Source organism: Triticum aestivum, chromosome 6A (genome assembly GCF_018294505.1).
Source record: "Triticum aestivum cultivar Chinese Spring chromosome 6A, IWGSC CS RefSeq v2.1, whole genome shotgun sequence".
Lineage (NCBI taxonomy): Eukaryota > Viridiplantae > Streptophyta > Magnoliopsida > Poales > Poaceae > Triticum > Triticum aestivum.
Window position 1 is genome coordinate 83,640,266 of NC_057809.1, and position 15,016 is coordinate 83,655,281.

General features: G+C 40.8%; 1 protein-coding gene across 1 annotated transcript; it reads right to left on the reverse strand.

The window, feature by feature from the left end:
* Nucleotides 1-1,139: 1,139 nt before the first annotated feature.
* LOC123132191 (achilleol B synthase) lies at nucleotides 1,140-10,654 on the reverse strand. Its single transcript, XM_044551961.1, has 18 exons — nucleotides 10,367-10,654; nucleotides 9,587-9,784; nucleotides 9,138-9,227; nucleotides 8,811-9,002; nucleotides 8,606-8,690; nucleotides 7,818-7,984; nucleotides 4,776-4,964; nucleotides 4,462-4,575; nucleotides 3,978-4,100; nucleotides 3,772-3,894; nucleotides 3,401-3,499; nucleotides 3,009-3,065; nucleotides 2,605-2,651; nucleotides 2,366-2,509; nucleotides 2,099-2,276; nucleotides 1,746-1,826; nucleotides 1,578-1,661; nucleotides 1,140-1,414 (listed from the first exon to the last, which is right to left on the reverse strand). Exons 1-18 carry the CDS (start codon nucleotides 10,562-10,564, stop codon nucleotides 1,262-1,264), a joined length of 2,322 nt encoding a protein of 773 aa, XP_044407896.1. The 5' UTR covers nucleotides 10,565-10,654; the 3' UTR covers nucleotides 1,140-1,261.
* Nucleotides 10,655-15,016: the final 4,362 nt, after the last annotated feature.

Below are 15,016 nucleotides of genomic sequence, written 5' to 3' on the forward strand. Positions count from 1 at the left end.
TTACTTTATTTTATTCTAGTTTATTTTCATTTTCGTTTTTATGTCCACCTATTTGAAAAAATGATTATGTTATAACAAAGTACTCACTATTTTTAAATGTTAGTATAATTTTATAAGGTATTTAAACATGTCCAATGTGTACCTTAAAAATGTTCACGTGTAAAAAATTATAATTATACAATAATATGTGTCTATTCATAAAAAAATTAGTTATCTAGTATAAAACATAAATATTCAAATTTTTGTGCACATATTTTCAAAAATTATTTAATGAAGATGTAAAATTTAAAAATTGTGTAAAAATACCCAAGATGTATTAAAATATATATATAACATGTATTTCATTTTTTAACATATATATATATATATATATAAATTTCAATGTATATTTGAAAAAATGTTAATGCATAAAGAAATGTGTGTGTGTTTGTCAGAAAAAAAGTTCACATTTCCTTTTAAAAAACAACAAGTTGAAACCATTTCCTTTTTTAGGGTTCCTAGAGAGAGGAGATCGGGAGGCGACTTGCATCCCATTGAGCCGACGGCACCGCCATGGGTTCCCCTGGTCTCCGCCGGCCGATGCGATGGCAGGGAGGTTGAGGAACCTCAGATCATGTCCCGGTCCGTGTCTCATAGGGTCTTCGTCGTCGGTGAAGTTGGAGCAGCGGTGGTGATAGGAATAATTATTTCTCAGCTTTCTCTATGTTGATCTCCTTCCTTGGAGTGGCATCAAGGAGCCGGAGCATAGTGTTGATCGTCGAACAGTTGGTCTGGCGTGTTTAGCGTTTGTTCACGGCAACATAGTCCTACGGAGAGGGTGGTGTTGCAGCGTGTTTTTCTCCAGTTCCATCTCTGTCCAATGAGTCTCAGCCAGATACGGCTACATAAAAGAACTTGTGAGATTTGTGTCCCCCTCCTCCGTCTGGCTGGGGTTGGGATTGCTCACTACAGGAGGTACATAGTCTTTGCGCTTGAACAGACCTTCAAGCCAGGGCTTTGGCTGTTCGAAATTTTCCTTACATGCCTTTTGCACAACAATGTCAACTGAATATATGATGTACTATGTCATCCATGCTTCTTCCACAACGAGGTCAACTGTATGAAATGCATTCGAAGGACACATCATCGAGTTTTTTTTATGGGCATCAAACTTATTTGTAGCTTTACAAGTACAGTCTAGTGTCATAGTATTACAGTATGTGTTTATAGCTATAAATAATGAAATTGTTTACATAAAGACCTCAAGTGTTCCTGACACATGTCAGACGCGTGTTCCGCACGACGATGGCGCACGCCTGCCTGTGCTTTTCGAGCAAAGGCGGCGCCGGTACTCCCCGAGAGCCCAGATGGGGAACAGGTTGCGGTAGTTGGGGTAATTGAAGAAAAGGGAGCAGTTGAAGCATCCGACGTGTTCCTATCATCGAAACGCAAGCATAGTCAGGTTAGCCAGTATGTATAATCTGATCTTAACACATGATATAATAGGACTTTTATGGAGTATACCAACACCGAATTGTACCAGTTAAGTTTATTCATGAAAAAGTAACGTTGCAAGCACAAATGAAAAGGGAACTTACTTGCTGTGGAAATTCTCCTGTATCCATCTGCATATTGATCAACTCCTTCGCAGCACGGTGAAGTGGTGCTGGATCTCGTTCCATCTGGTATTCAGTAAGGAAATCATGTAAGCTTGATAAAACAATGTATTCCTCTCACAGTTGAATTAAACAATGTACAAAACATACCTGTCCGGCATATATTAAGGTCAACATTGCCCAAGCAGTATTCACTGCATGAGCACGGTCACCTTCAATGTTGACATATACCTGTTTAATTTTAGATCACAGTAAATATAGGTTGAAACAAAAAAAACCAAAATTTATTAAATAGAATTACAACGGGAGAAGCACTTGTTTCTTATGAAATGGATTGAGAACGTCCTAAGAATAGAAGGTCCATATATCGCTAACTGATTTCGTTCGCATGCTAACGAAGCAGATTTTTACCATATTGCATTTTTTATATATTAGAATTTGCAAGGGGCAAGTAATGCTTCCAATAAACGAGAAACCGTAAGCAATAGTATCTAGATGTTTACCTTTGTTTCATTAGATACGTGACTTTCTCCCCATCCACCAGTACTGAGCTGTTTTGATAATATGAAGTGACATCCTTTCCTGATGGAAGAACTGCTCTCGTATGTTCTTCCAGCAGCAACTAATGCTTTAACCGAAAAGAAGGCCCCATAGGTGAAACACACACCCCAAGTGCCTAACCTGCGAAAGTAATAATTGCGTTATGAATTGTTGAAGTAGAAGTGAAGTTTTCTATAAGGTAAGTCAGGAAATGCGGCCTTCTGACAAACCATGAACCGTCTTCTCCTTGTCTGCTCTCAATGAATGTTGCTGCATCTCTGATACATTTTTCTATCTCCTTAGTACGGTAACCATAATGTAGTTCTTTGAACAGCATAAGAGCTTGAAGCACCGAGGAAGTGCATTCTGGATATCTGCCATGTTTTATCATACACCATTAGTTTGTTTCTCAAGTTAAAAGAAAAAGGGGCTTGGAGAAGAATTTTCCAAACAACACAGTATCACTTACGGATGATCGACAATCATGTTTGGAAAACTCTCGCAAGGATTGAGGATCTGGATTACCAAAAGCAGAAAACCATGTAAGAGCATGGCTAAAAAAACTTGGAATATGAGTTCCGCTCGGGTAATTCTGGAAATATCAGACTATCAAAACATATAGGAGTCAATAAATAATTAAGATCTGAACATTCATAATGATAGGAGTATTTCTAAAGTATTTTAATCCTGAGATGCAAATCTCTCAACACTAAAAAAAATAAAAATATAATCAACCATTAATGAGTTAAAAATATGGTAAACTGAAGATATCATATTGTATATCTAAAAAGCAACAATCGAGTTCTCATAAATATTAATTGTTCACTCTCAATTTAATAAATCAGAAAAAATTAGCAGCCTGTAAAAACTCACCTCTATCCAAGTCGAAGTTCTTTTACATTCATATGTGGAAAAGGTCCCATCTTTATTCTACAACCAAAAATGATTCGCTGTTAACCAGGTGACCTTCACAGCTTAGAAAAATCCGAAAAAATAGCAAAAAATTAAACATCGGCAACATGCATAGTTTTATTTGACATCAATTACTAAATCTATTGACTGACTGCTGAAAGGAGCTGCAAAATTGTGCAAACAGTATGAATGTTGACTTCACCACATTCATAAACTAAAGTTGGCAAAACATTTCAGATGCATTTTTCCCAGTGTAAGTTTGGGGGGACAGATCCATATTCATGGAAATATGAACGAATGCTTGGAAATTGCACAATCATGTTACATGGCTTAATTTTTTTGAGAATTCTTACCACAAAAGATAAAAGGCAATCAACAGCATCATGCACCCTTTCTCTTTCTATTGGATCGCCAACGATGTTCCTAGAGATCTTTGAGAGCAGCAGCACAGCCTGAAAATCAAATAATGTAAGACTTTCTTGTATAGACAAAATAAAAACAATACAGGATACCGTTGGTTGGTTGTAAGGGTTTCATTAATTTAAAGCCGGGCGCCAACCTCTTTTCTAAAAAAAGAGGATTGACAACTGAACCAAGGGAACACTGTACAAGTGTATGCCTTTGCTGGATGTAAATTCATTTATTAAGATTAGGTTATATAATAGCACTTACTACTTGATTAATAACTAATTTCACATGTTGATATTAACAGGAGAAAAATGACCTTAAGTGCTTCTGCGGTAGTGTCAGATACAGTCCATCCATTGTCTGCACTTGAAAGAGTCCATGAACCCTTCGATCTGTGGCGATGTGAATAACTTTGGTCGCCAGGATGATTCCAAAGAACCTTCAGGTATGGACATGCACACTGTTTTAGATTACATTATGTAACTTTATCAATTGAAATAACTATGAGGAACAAAAAAGAACCTGCGATTTTTTCATGAATGCATTGGCTCTCTCGAGAGTTGGGCCATACTCACTCACAAGACCTGTAGCGCAATATGCTTGAATAATAAATGATGTCTCCCAGCTCTGAACACCATCATATACCTATCCTTGACATAATAGAAAATTATACATACTTTCACTTTCTCTTCAGAAAAGAATAGCAATTTTGTGAAACAATGAAAGGCATGTTGTATTGTAAACAAAGGTCTACATGATTTAACCATGCACCAAATATCAAAGTTATTATGAAAAATTAACTCATAATTTAACCATGCACTTCCGAGCTGAAAACATGATTCTAGTTTGACAGCAGTAGTGCACCCACAAATCATCCAATCACGGCTAAAAGTGCTGAAAATATATTCTCTTCTTATACTAGACTTAAGTACCTGACGTAAACAAAAAACAGGGAAACAGACTTGAAAGTACCTACAAGTGCATGAAAACTGAAATGTCATCATACCTGCGCCTTCATGCCATCTTCCGAGATCCACAGGAAATCAGGTACCCTCGCAAGATGCCGCTTGAACGCTTCCGAATTTGGATCTTCGGCCCAGCAGCAGACCATGTTCAGAGCCTAAACATCACAAAGAAAAACATAATAAGTGAGTTTGATATCAAGCCCCTGAGTCTAGGGTCTAGGCAAATATATTTTTTTTGGTCATGATGCCCACATTTCATACTTCTCAATTCTTATTTATTCGAGGGTTCGTATGTACTGAGTGACTCTAGGTCTATTCAGATGCAGCTTCAAGAATAAAGCAGACGACGCATTACCTTGTTGACGGAGCATATGCAGAGGTACTGCGTGTTGTCGTCCTCGTAGTGGATGTGCTCCATGAGGTTCTTCTGAGCCCTGTCCCTGAGCTTGTTGATCGGCCAGCTGCTCAGCACCGGCTCCACGCACTTGTAGAGTGAGGTCCAGACGGCGTTCTGCAGCGTTGTGCGTGGGCACACAAGGTCCTCCTGAAATTAAGCAGAAACAAGATGATTAAACACCATGTAATTGAGTAGTGAATTCGTGGTTTGGTGGTGCTTTGTGCTTTCTCCCCCTGTGTTGGTTTCCACGAGCAGCAGAAAAAACAATCAAATTAAAAGTGTGCTGCTAATTCCACGATTGAGCGAAGCAAACCTAGAAGGAACTATGCCCAACTTTTTCTCCGGCGAGCGGCAACCTGAAAGAATCAGCCTCCATTTTGCTTTTGCATGTTGGTGTCGGAGAGAGAGAGAGAGAGAGAGAAAGAAAGAAGGGTGGTGGTGCTGGCGAAGGCGCGCAGGAAGAGGCCGGTGATGTGCCGTCGGCTGCTCGGAGCCACTGCGTACTGCGGTCGTCTCCGCCTGCGCCGGCGCCGCCGCCGCTTTACTCAGTTGCGGCCAGAGCTCTTTTTTGTTTTTGTTTTTTGCGTCAAACAGGCACAGAATCGCACAGGAGCCACGAGCGAGCAACCAAACGGGCCGGCCTATTTAGGTTTTGGGAACCTTTCAGAATGTTCCGGGCCGGTTTTATTGGTTTGTTCTTTTTTCTATTTTCTGGTACTTCTTTTACTTCTTTTATTTTTTTCCTTTAAAAAATATTTTTCCCAAAAAAATCTTCAATTTCAAAAATCATTTCAAATTTAAAAGAAATTCATGTTTCAAATATTGTTCAGAATTTCAAAAGGCATTCCAGTTCCAAAACATCTTCGTAAATTCTAAAAAAGATAGCACTTTCTATATGTTTGGAATTTTTTAGAAAATATTCGTATTTAAAAATAATAATTTTTTTTAAAAATTGTTTATAAAACATGTTCACATTTAAAATTTTGTTCCAAATTCAAAATGTTCTCTTTTAAAAAAAAATCCAAACTAAAATAAAGTTGTTTACTACAGTCCATGCATGGGCCAACCCACCAAGACTACCCCTGTTCGGCAACCCTCCTATTTGCGAAATCACTAATTAAGAAGTACTCGTTGTAAAGATCACTCCAATTCCTCTAGTTGCGACAAGTGCTGCACATGCAGCGCGTCACTTGTCGCAACCTGAGAGTTTTCCTTTTTTTTCGTAGATTCGTTTATTCAAAACGTTTTCTCTCCCAAACCGTGCGTCCAAATCTCGAACCGCTTTCACCATTGGATTCCTCACGTCGAGATCTTCAAAACTAGATCCTACGTTGATAGGTTTTGACGAACTTTTTTTTCATGAAAAAAACCGAACGAAAAAACCCGAACTGGGAGCATAGGTTTTTTCCCTTTCAGAAAGAGGCACGCCCGTGCCTCTCACGAAATCACAACCGTACCTCTCGCGAAAGCAAAACCATGACTCGCGGAAAAAAAGAGAAAAAAGCGTTTTTTTCATTTCCGAGGAGGCACGACCGTGACTCTCGTGAAAGCACAACCGTGACTTTTGTGGAAGCAAAACCGTGACTCTCGTGAAATCACAACCGTGACTTTTGCGGAAGCAAAACCGTGACTCTCGCAAAAGAAAAAAAAATAGAAAACGCGTTTTCCCCCTTTTCGAAGAGGCACGGCCGTGACTCTCGCGAAAGCACAACCATACTTCTCGCAGAGGCAAAACCGTGACTCTCGCGAAAGCACAACCATGCTTCTCGCAGAAGCAAAACCGTGACTCGCGAAAGAATAAAGAAACAAAAAACGCATTTTTTTTCCGTTTCCGAGAGGCACGGCCGTGCCTCCCGCGGAAGCAAAACCGTGACTCTCGCGAAAGAAAAAAAAACAAAGAACACATTTTTTTTTGTTTTCGAGAAGCACAGTCGTGACTCTCGCGAAAGCAAAACCGTGCCTCTTGCGGAAGCAAGACCGTGACTCTCATGAAAGAAAAAAAAACACGTTTTTCGCACAAAATGTTTTTTTCGATTTTTTTATTGAAAAGCTAAGGAAGACCAGTGGAAAACCAAAACGTCGAAAAATAATAAGAAAAAACGTTTAAAAAGCCGAAAACGCGTGCAAAAAATAAAAATTAAATTAAATTTGGAGGGAGCGCCCAGAGCGCGACACATGACGAATACCTGAGAGCGCGCCAAGTGGCGTTGATCGTTGCAAGGCTCCTGAAGGAGCGCTTGTTACCTAGTTGCTCTCTCCTATTTGCGTCAAATAGGTTGCGTCAAGTAAGAGGTCCCCTAACAAAAAGCTCAGACCATTTATAATAGGAGGCTAGGGTTATCAGTTGGCCCCAGTGTTTTGCAAAACCAGGCCTGGCTATTCCTACCTAAATGTTGTTCCTTTTTTCCCTTCAAAAAAGAGTTTTAACTATTTTACTTCATCCACGCCTCCTGAAAAGAAGGCGTGTAAACTTTCTCTGAAGTTAAAACAATGCAAAATTTAACCAAGTATGTAAAAAATAATATCAACCATCACAATACTTATGATTGTAGTTAAGGGTAGGTTCGATGTTTATTTCTAGGTTATTTTGGCGTGGACAATAGTAGCGACCCATATAATCATGTCCTAGCCTCTCCATCTACAGGTTGGTCTTAATTACTTGGTTTGATTGTCGATGGCAAGGTAGTTAAAACAGTGCCTTGTGGTTGATTATCTAGAATACCGGTTTCGCAAGATGATGTTGTCACGAGGCTTTGTTCGTCGGATTCCTTTCATCTTAGCTTTCGTACATGGCCAGTCAGAGTGGTGAACGATATATGCCATATATCATCGACCTTATGTTCTCATTTTCACGGTGGAATTTTATGGTGGTTATCAACAAACCTTGATCTTGATCTTGATGTGGAGACAATTGTTCTTCCACTTTGATCCAGTTTTATGTTTCATTCTCTCAAAAAAGCAAGCAAGCAAAGGTTATGATCGTCTAGGAACTGAACGAACCTTGGCGCATGCATTGCGTGACATGCCCCAGTCGATCTGGTCGTACGGCACGTCGTAGATCTCCTCCCTTATCGCCAGGATCGTAGGCGTAATGGGCCCAACGAATTTCCTCCCGTAGAGATAAGCCATAGGCAGGTAGACCATACGGCACAGGCACCAGAATTTCCCTACGCAACATGTGAAGACTTTAATCAGTGATTTCCTCCTGAGGCACACAAACTATAGACAACACACACGTTATATACGTGTGTGCAAAGAGAGCCTTGGCTTAGTGGTTGGACATGTGGTTGTGCAGCCTAACGACCCGAATTTAATTTCTAAAATTGACAGGTGATGCATAGGGATTTTCCCTCATTTATTATGGATCAAGTTTGATATGTGATGGAACCACTCATCCCAAAATATCGTCATACTCATTTAAAAATTTTTCTGAGGACCATGTTTGTTTTGGTACTCATACTAAAATGGCCGTATGCATCCTTAGTCGGTACAGAGGTCGGGGAAGTGAAATTCTGACTCGTGGCAGGTGGCTGCGGCGGCCTTATACCCGTCCTGGTAGGAGTGCGCCGGACTGGCATCGTTCAGATGCAAAGGCCGGGGTCATCCTCCTTTTTTAAAAGAAAATATATGTGTGTGTCCATACACCTAAAAAAAGTATGTATGTGTGTGTCCTCTACAACTACAAGTACGTGCTGGAAAAAAATACTTCGACTATATAGTATGCATCAAATGATGGAAAACTGCGTGAAAAACCTAGCATCAAAAGATGGAACCGGGCGACGCGATACCTGGATGAAACGGGAGAAATTGCGGTGCAAGCCATAGTTCGGGGAAGATCGGGTTGTTCCCGGACCAGTCATACATCCCAAGTATCTGCAACAGTTAATTCAAACTCAAGTAGATTGCTTGACACATTAATCTGACCAAGTATATTATTGCTCCAAGATTATGTATGTGTTGGGGTAATATCCATGAATGAATATACAAACGTACCGAGAGCCATATCTTCCCCCACTGTGGCACAAGAGTAGCGCTGCCGTGGGACGATATCCAGCCACGCCCCTTAGCCAACGCCGTGTTGCCATCTAGCTCCTCTCCGAGGAGCCTTAGAGTGATGTAGTTTGAGCATGTACCAAACATGCTGCTCGACCCTAAAATTAGGCTGCCCCATCCCCCATCTTCGTTCTACAAAAAACAAAAGGACAAAGGGAGAAAATATATAGAAGACGGGTGTGTGAGAAAAAAAAGTCGCATAATTGAAGAATAAATCTCCGAGCCTCTACAGCCAAAATTGCAATATGAAAGTGCATGATGCCATGCCTGATGATTGTAGATGTAGCGGCATATCTCTCGTCGATGTTCCGCGGTCACCACAGTGTTGAGTGATCTGGTGACATAGAGAGCAAATATCTGCAAGTGCACACGGCAACAAAAATCAGCGAGAATCTTCAGTAGAAAGTATAAATACGATATATTTTCCCCTATTTCTTAGATATCTAAGAAGTAACTATTTTCAAGTTACCGTCAACAACCATGTAATTTAAACACATGATTCATACAAATTTTATTTTGACCGGAAGGCTATCAATGTTGATTAAGAAATAAGAGTTCCTAAATTAACTGGTCTATTTCTTTTGAGAAATAAGAATTCCTAAGTTAACCGGCCTTCTTTTTAGGAACAAGTTAACTGGTCTATAGTCACTCCGAGGTATGTACACAGTTTTATTTTGGCCAGAGTATAAAATACTCATAATAATTATTTTACATACCAAACCAGGCATGACGAACATTATCCCGCTGAAGTCCCCGGGCCAACAGCCGTCATCCGATTGCAGCGAAGAGAACTGATCGAGGGCTCGCCTCAGCGACACCAGCACGGTGTCCTCAGTGACCTCGTCTTTCTCCTCGAGCTTCTCCATTGGCGGTAGACGACGGTCCCTCCCTTGATGTTTGTTCTCTTTTGAACACTGCAAATATTAGGTTAAATTTAGTTTGTTGAGTTGTGGGTGTCACGTATACTTGCAACACAAATTAAAGCTAAAGTAACATGTCAGTCTTGAAAAATGGAGTGTCAGAAGGCTTGTTGGCTGGCCCAATGAGGCAATAACTCCCAACTTTCTAGATAGGTACAAGGTTGGTAGATCGGCACATTCAAGTCATGAATGGAAATCGTACCTTGGAATCGTGGGTCCAAATAATGAAATAATTGGGTCCCAAACCTGTACACTACTAGAGTAACTGCCACTGCTTCTGGGCGTACAGAAATGTTATGCTAGGACGACCATGCAAGAACTTCACAGAAAAGAGCATAGCCATTGTAGACGAATTATATAATACTTCCTCCGTAAAGAAATATCAAAACGTTTAGAACGTTTAAATCAATAAAGTAGTATTCTAAACACTTTTATATTTGTTTATAGAGGGAGTACTCCCTTTGTAAACAGCATGGCCATCATACTTCATTCAGGATTCAGCATAACCATCGTTCTCCAAAGAAGTGATCGGCTACTCGCTGTACACTTAACGAATACAGTAGTATGCATGCATACCTGCAAGCGCATGAGGAGGTCGGCGGACTCTCTGCGCCGGAACCGGCCGTCGGTGAACTCCTGACGCACCCTCTCCACCTCGGCGCGCTCCTCCGGCGTGCCGGCGCTGGCGTCGAACTCCCACACCGCGCGGCCGAGGAAGCCGTTGGTGGACCGCAGCCACGGCCCGCCGCCCTCCCCGACCTTCAGCATCCACATGCCGGCGGCCGCTCCCGACAACTACGCACTCACTCAGCTTGTCTCTCGCTGGTCGGTCGGAACGGAAAGCCTGGCTCTGTGGTAGTATCAGCTGAGCTGGGCGTGCTTAAAAAGAGGAGGAGATTGGCGGCAACCGCTGCCACATGCATGGCTCGTTGGCAATGTTTAATAATTGGCAGACGCACAAATGCACCATGCACTAGAGATCGATGGTACGTGTAACAACCAACGGCCGTGTTTAACATGCGGTTGATAAACATAGTCTTATTTTAAACCTTACATGTAATTTAAAAATGACAATAGCAATGTGTCTATAATGAATTACCTCTTAGCCTTATCTAAAATAACTAGTTATTCCTAAAAACATGATCAGGCGTATTGTGCTAAAAGATCATCTTTTAAATAAGAGAAGATAAGTCTTTGCTTATGAATTCTCTCTCCCCCACCTCATAATTCATCATATATGGCACTTCTAATATAGCACTATTGTACATGACCTAAGGTGTGTGACGAAATCGTTTCTTCAGTATTTCTTTTCCAGGATCTCAAGAATCCCTGGCTCATGGTCGACTGCTTAGATCTTTTTTTGAGGGGTCGGCCGCTTAGATCAGCAGGTATAACAACACCCGCATGTCGGCTTTGTCAAGGCGGTTCCATCCCAAAATGGAACCAAATTGAGTACTTCTCTGCATCGACCGAATTCCTCCCGCCGCCGCGCAGCCACCCACCCTCTTCTTGCTAACTGTCCTTGCCCGCCTTCATTGATGTCGTCCTAACGATCATGTCCGCCTCCATTGGCATGGATGATGCCTTGGCGGAATCAGTCGGGCTCCCCGGATTGGCTTTGGATCCTTGCAAGGCGGAGAACCTTGCCTGGAAGGAGCGCCGTCAGAGGCAGCACGAGCATGAGGCTGCGGAGAAGATAGCGGCGGCGAAGGCAGCTGCAGACGCGATGTTGGTGGCGGCGAAGGCGCTACTGAGGACAGGGACACGATGCTCCTCAATCTGTTGGTCGTGGCCATGGAGACAATGAATTTTTTCGCCGTTGCCTGACTCAGCCACGCCCTCCCAGTGGAAGGGCATCCTGGTTTTGAGCTTTTCTCAAGCTGTCCCCAACGAGGACATGGTGACAGACTTGCTGGAGCTCGAAGTGCATCGGGCATCCTCAGGCAATGCCAGTGTCGGTCATGCCCACTTCATGTTCAACGGAGTGCCCGACCAAGACTTGGAATAAATTTTGACCCTTCCACATTTGCATCCATAGTTCCTTTTGTTGCATGTATCATCCGATCGTATTAGTAGGACCATAGCTAAATTGCGATGCATATTGTAGGAACAAATATTGCATGCCATGATAAATCACGGTGAAGAGTCTTTGCAATTCACCATGGAGGATACCAATTCCTCGGTGTTTGAAGTTGGGCAAACATCACAATCTGAAAAGAAGAAACAAGTTTACAAGCCGAGGGGTCCGGCATTCATACAATTTGAGGATGTTTGGTTGTGTGAAAGTTGGTGCATGATACGTCTCCATCGTATCTACTTTTCCAAACTCTTTTGCCTTCATTTTGGACTCTAATTTGCATGATTTGAATGGAACTAATCCGGACTGACGCTGTTTTTAGCAGAATTGTCTTGGTGTTATTTTTGTGCAGAAATAAAAGTTTTTAGAATGACCTGAAAATTTATGGAGAATATTTTTGGAATAAATAAAAAATACTGGCGAAAGAATCAAGCAGAGGGGGGGCCCTGCCTTGTGGGTCCCCTAGACCTCCACCGACCTCAACTCCAACTCTATATATTCACATTCGGGGAGAAAAATCGAGGAGAAGGATTCATCGCGTTTTACGATACAGAGCCGTCGCTGCCTCCTGTTCTTCATCGAAAGGGCTGATCTGGAGTCCGTTCGGGGCTCCGGAGAGGGGGATCCGTCGCCATCATCATCACCAACCTTCCTCCATCACCAATTTCATGATGTTCACCGCCGTGCGTGAGTAATTCCATCATAGGCTTGCTGGACCGTGATGGGTTGTATGAGATTTATCATGTAATCGAGTTAGTTTTATTAGGGTTTGATCCCTAGTATCCACTATGTTCTGAGATTGATGTTGCTATGACTTTGCTATGCTTAATGCTTGTCATTAGGGCCTGAGTGCCATGATTTCAGATCCGAGCCTATTATGTTTTCATGAATATATTTGTGTTCTTGATCCGATCTTGCAAGTTGTAGACACCTATTACGAGTTATGATCCGTATACCCAAGGTGACAATAATTGGATTTCTTTTCGGTGATTACCGTAGTTTGAGGAGTTCATGTATTCACTAAGTGCTAATGCTTTGTTTCGGTTCTCTATTAAAAGGAGGCCTTAATATCCCTTAGTTTCCACTAGGACCCCGCTGCCACGGGAGGGTAGGGCAAAAGATGTCATGCAAGTTCTTTTCCATAAGCACATATGACTATATATGGGATACATGCCTACATTATATTGATCAATTGGAGCTAGTTTCGTGTCACCCTAGGTTATAACCGTTCGATGATAAATGACATCCGACATAATTATCCATCACTGATGCATTGCCTACGAGTTCATTTCATATTGATCTTTGCTAAGTTTGGTATAGAATTTTAAGCAAAGGGAGGGAGAAAATCTAAAAGACGCTTGGTATAGAATTTGCAATGCTCAAAATAGATCTACCAGGAAGCAATCTACTTCCGTTCTTCTTCACAATTTTTATGTTGGCACTACTCCTTGGCACAGATATATCCTTGATACCATTACCAGAGGAAACTTCTTGGGTAGCCATACTTTTGGTTCTTATAATGCTATGATAGATTTGTTTGTCTCACCACCTCTTTTGGTTAATGGAACTATGTTAACTTTGGAGCATGTAATGCAAAAACTTGAAATTATTGAAAATAAAGTTGCTAACATTGAGTTAATTGAAAATTTCGATAAAAAGATCCACAACGAAATTACCCAATATGGATCTAAAGTAGGAGTAACTTTGAAAAATATTAAAGAGAAGGAACCTATAGTTAATGAAAGAATAAATCATGATTCCACTAGAATCGATAAACTTGAGGGCATCATTACCAACTTGGGGACCGCTTTTTCTTCCATAAAGAATACTCCAAGTCCTCCAACTAAATTTGCCAAGCTTATGTATGTTCCTAAAAATAAAGGTGAATCCTCTAGCAAAGAAACTGCGGATCTCAAATCTATAAGTGTTCATCCTAATCTTTTTGCTATCATTAAGGAACCATTTGTTGCTAATGATTTTTTCGATCTTGTGCCTAAAAGTTTGATAATCAATAAAAAGAAAGAAATTCCTAAGGACGGTAGATGCCTCATTGAAGAATTACCTACCAAAGATGGCAATACCTAGATCTATCCTTGCTTTTTATGCCTAGCTAGGGGCGTTAAACGATAGCGCTTGTTGGGGGGCAACCCAATTTTATTTTTATTTATTGCTTTTTTCTCCTGTTTAGTAATAAATAATTTATCTAGCCTCTGTGTTGGTTGTGTTTTTTGTGTTTAATTAGTGTTTCTGCCAAGTAGAACCGTTGGGAAGACTTGGGGAAAGTCTTGTTATCTTGCTGTAAAAAAACAGAAACTTTAGCGCTCACGAGAATTGCTGCCATTTTTATTTGGAAAGTGCTATTTAGTTAATTATTTTTGAAGATGATTAATAGATAAATTCCTCACGTCCAGCAATTTATTTTGGAATTTTTGGGGTTCCAGATCTTGCGGTAGGTACAGATTACTACAGACTGTTCTGTTTTTGACAGATTCTGTTTTTCGTGTGTTGTTTGCTTATTTTGATGAATCTATGGCTAGTAAAATAGTTTATAAACCATAGAGAAGTTGGAATACAGTAGGTTTAACACCAATATAAATAAAGAATGAGTTCATTACAGTACCTTGAAGTGGTCTTTTGTTTTCTTTCGCTAACGGAGCTCACGAGATTTTCTACTTTAAGTTTTGTGTTGTGAAGTTTTCAAGTTTTGGATAAAGATTTGATGGATTATGGAACAAGGAGTGGAAAGAGCCTAAGCTTGGGGATGCCCATGGCACCCCCAAGATAATCTAAGGACACCTAAAATCCAAAGTTTGGGGATGCCCCGGAAGGCATCCCCTCTTTCGTCTACTCCTATCGGTAACTTTACTTGGAGCTATATTTTTATTCACCACATGATATGTGTTTTGCTTGGAGCGTCTTGTATGTTTTGAGTCTTTGCTTTTTATTTTACCACAATCATCCTTGCTATACACACCTTTTGAGAGAGCCATACATGATTTGGAATTTGTTAGAATACTCTATGTGCTTCACTTATATCTTTTGAGTTATATAGTTTTGCTCTAGTACTTCACTTATATCTTTTAGAGCACGGTGGTGGATTTGTTTTGTAGAAACTATTGATCTCTCATGATTCACTTAGATTATTTTGA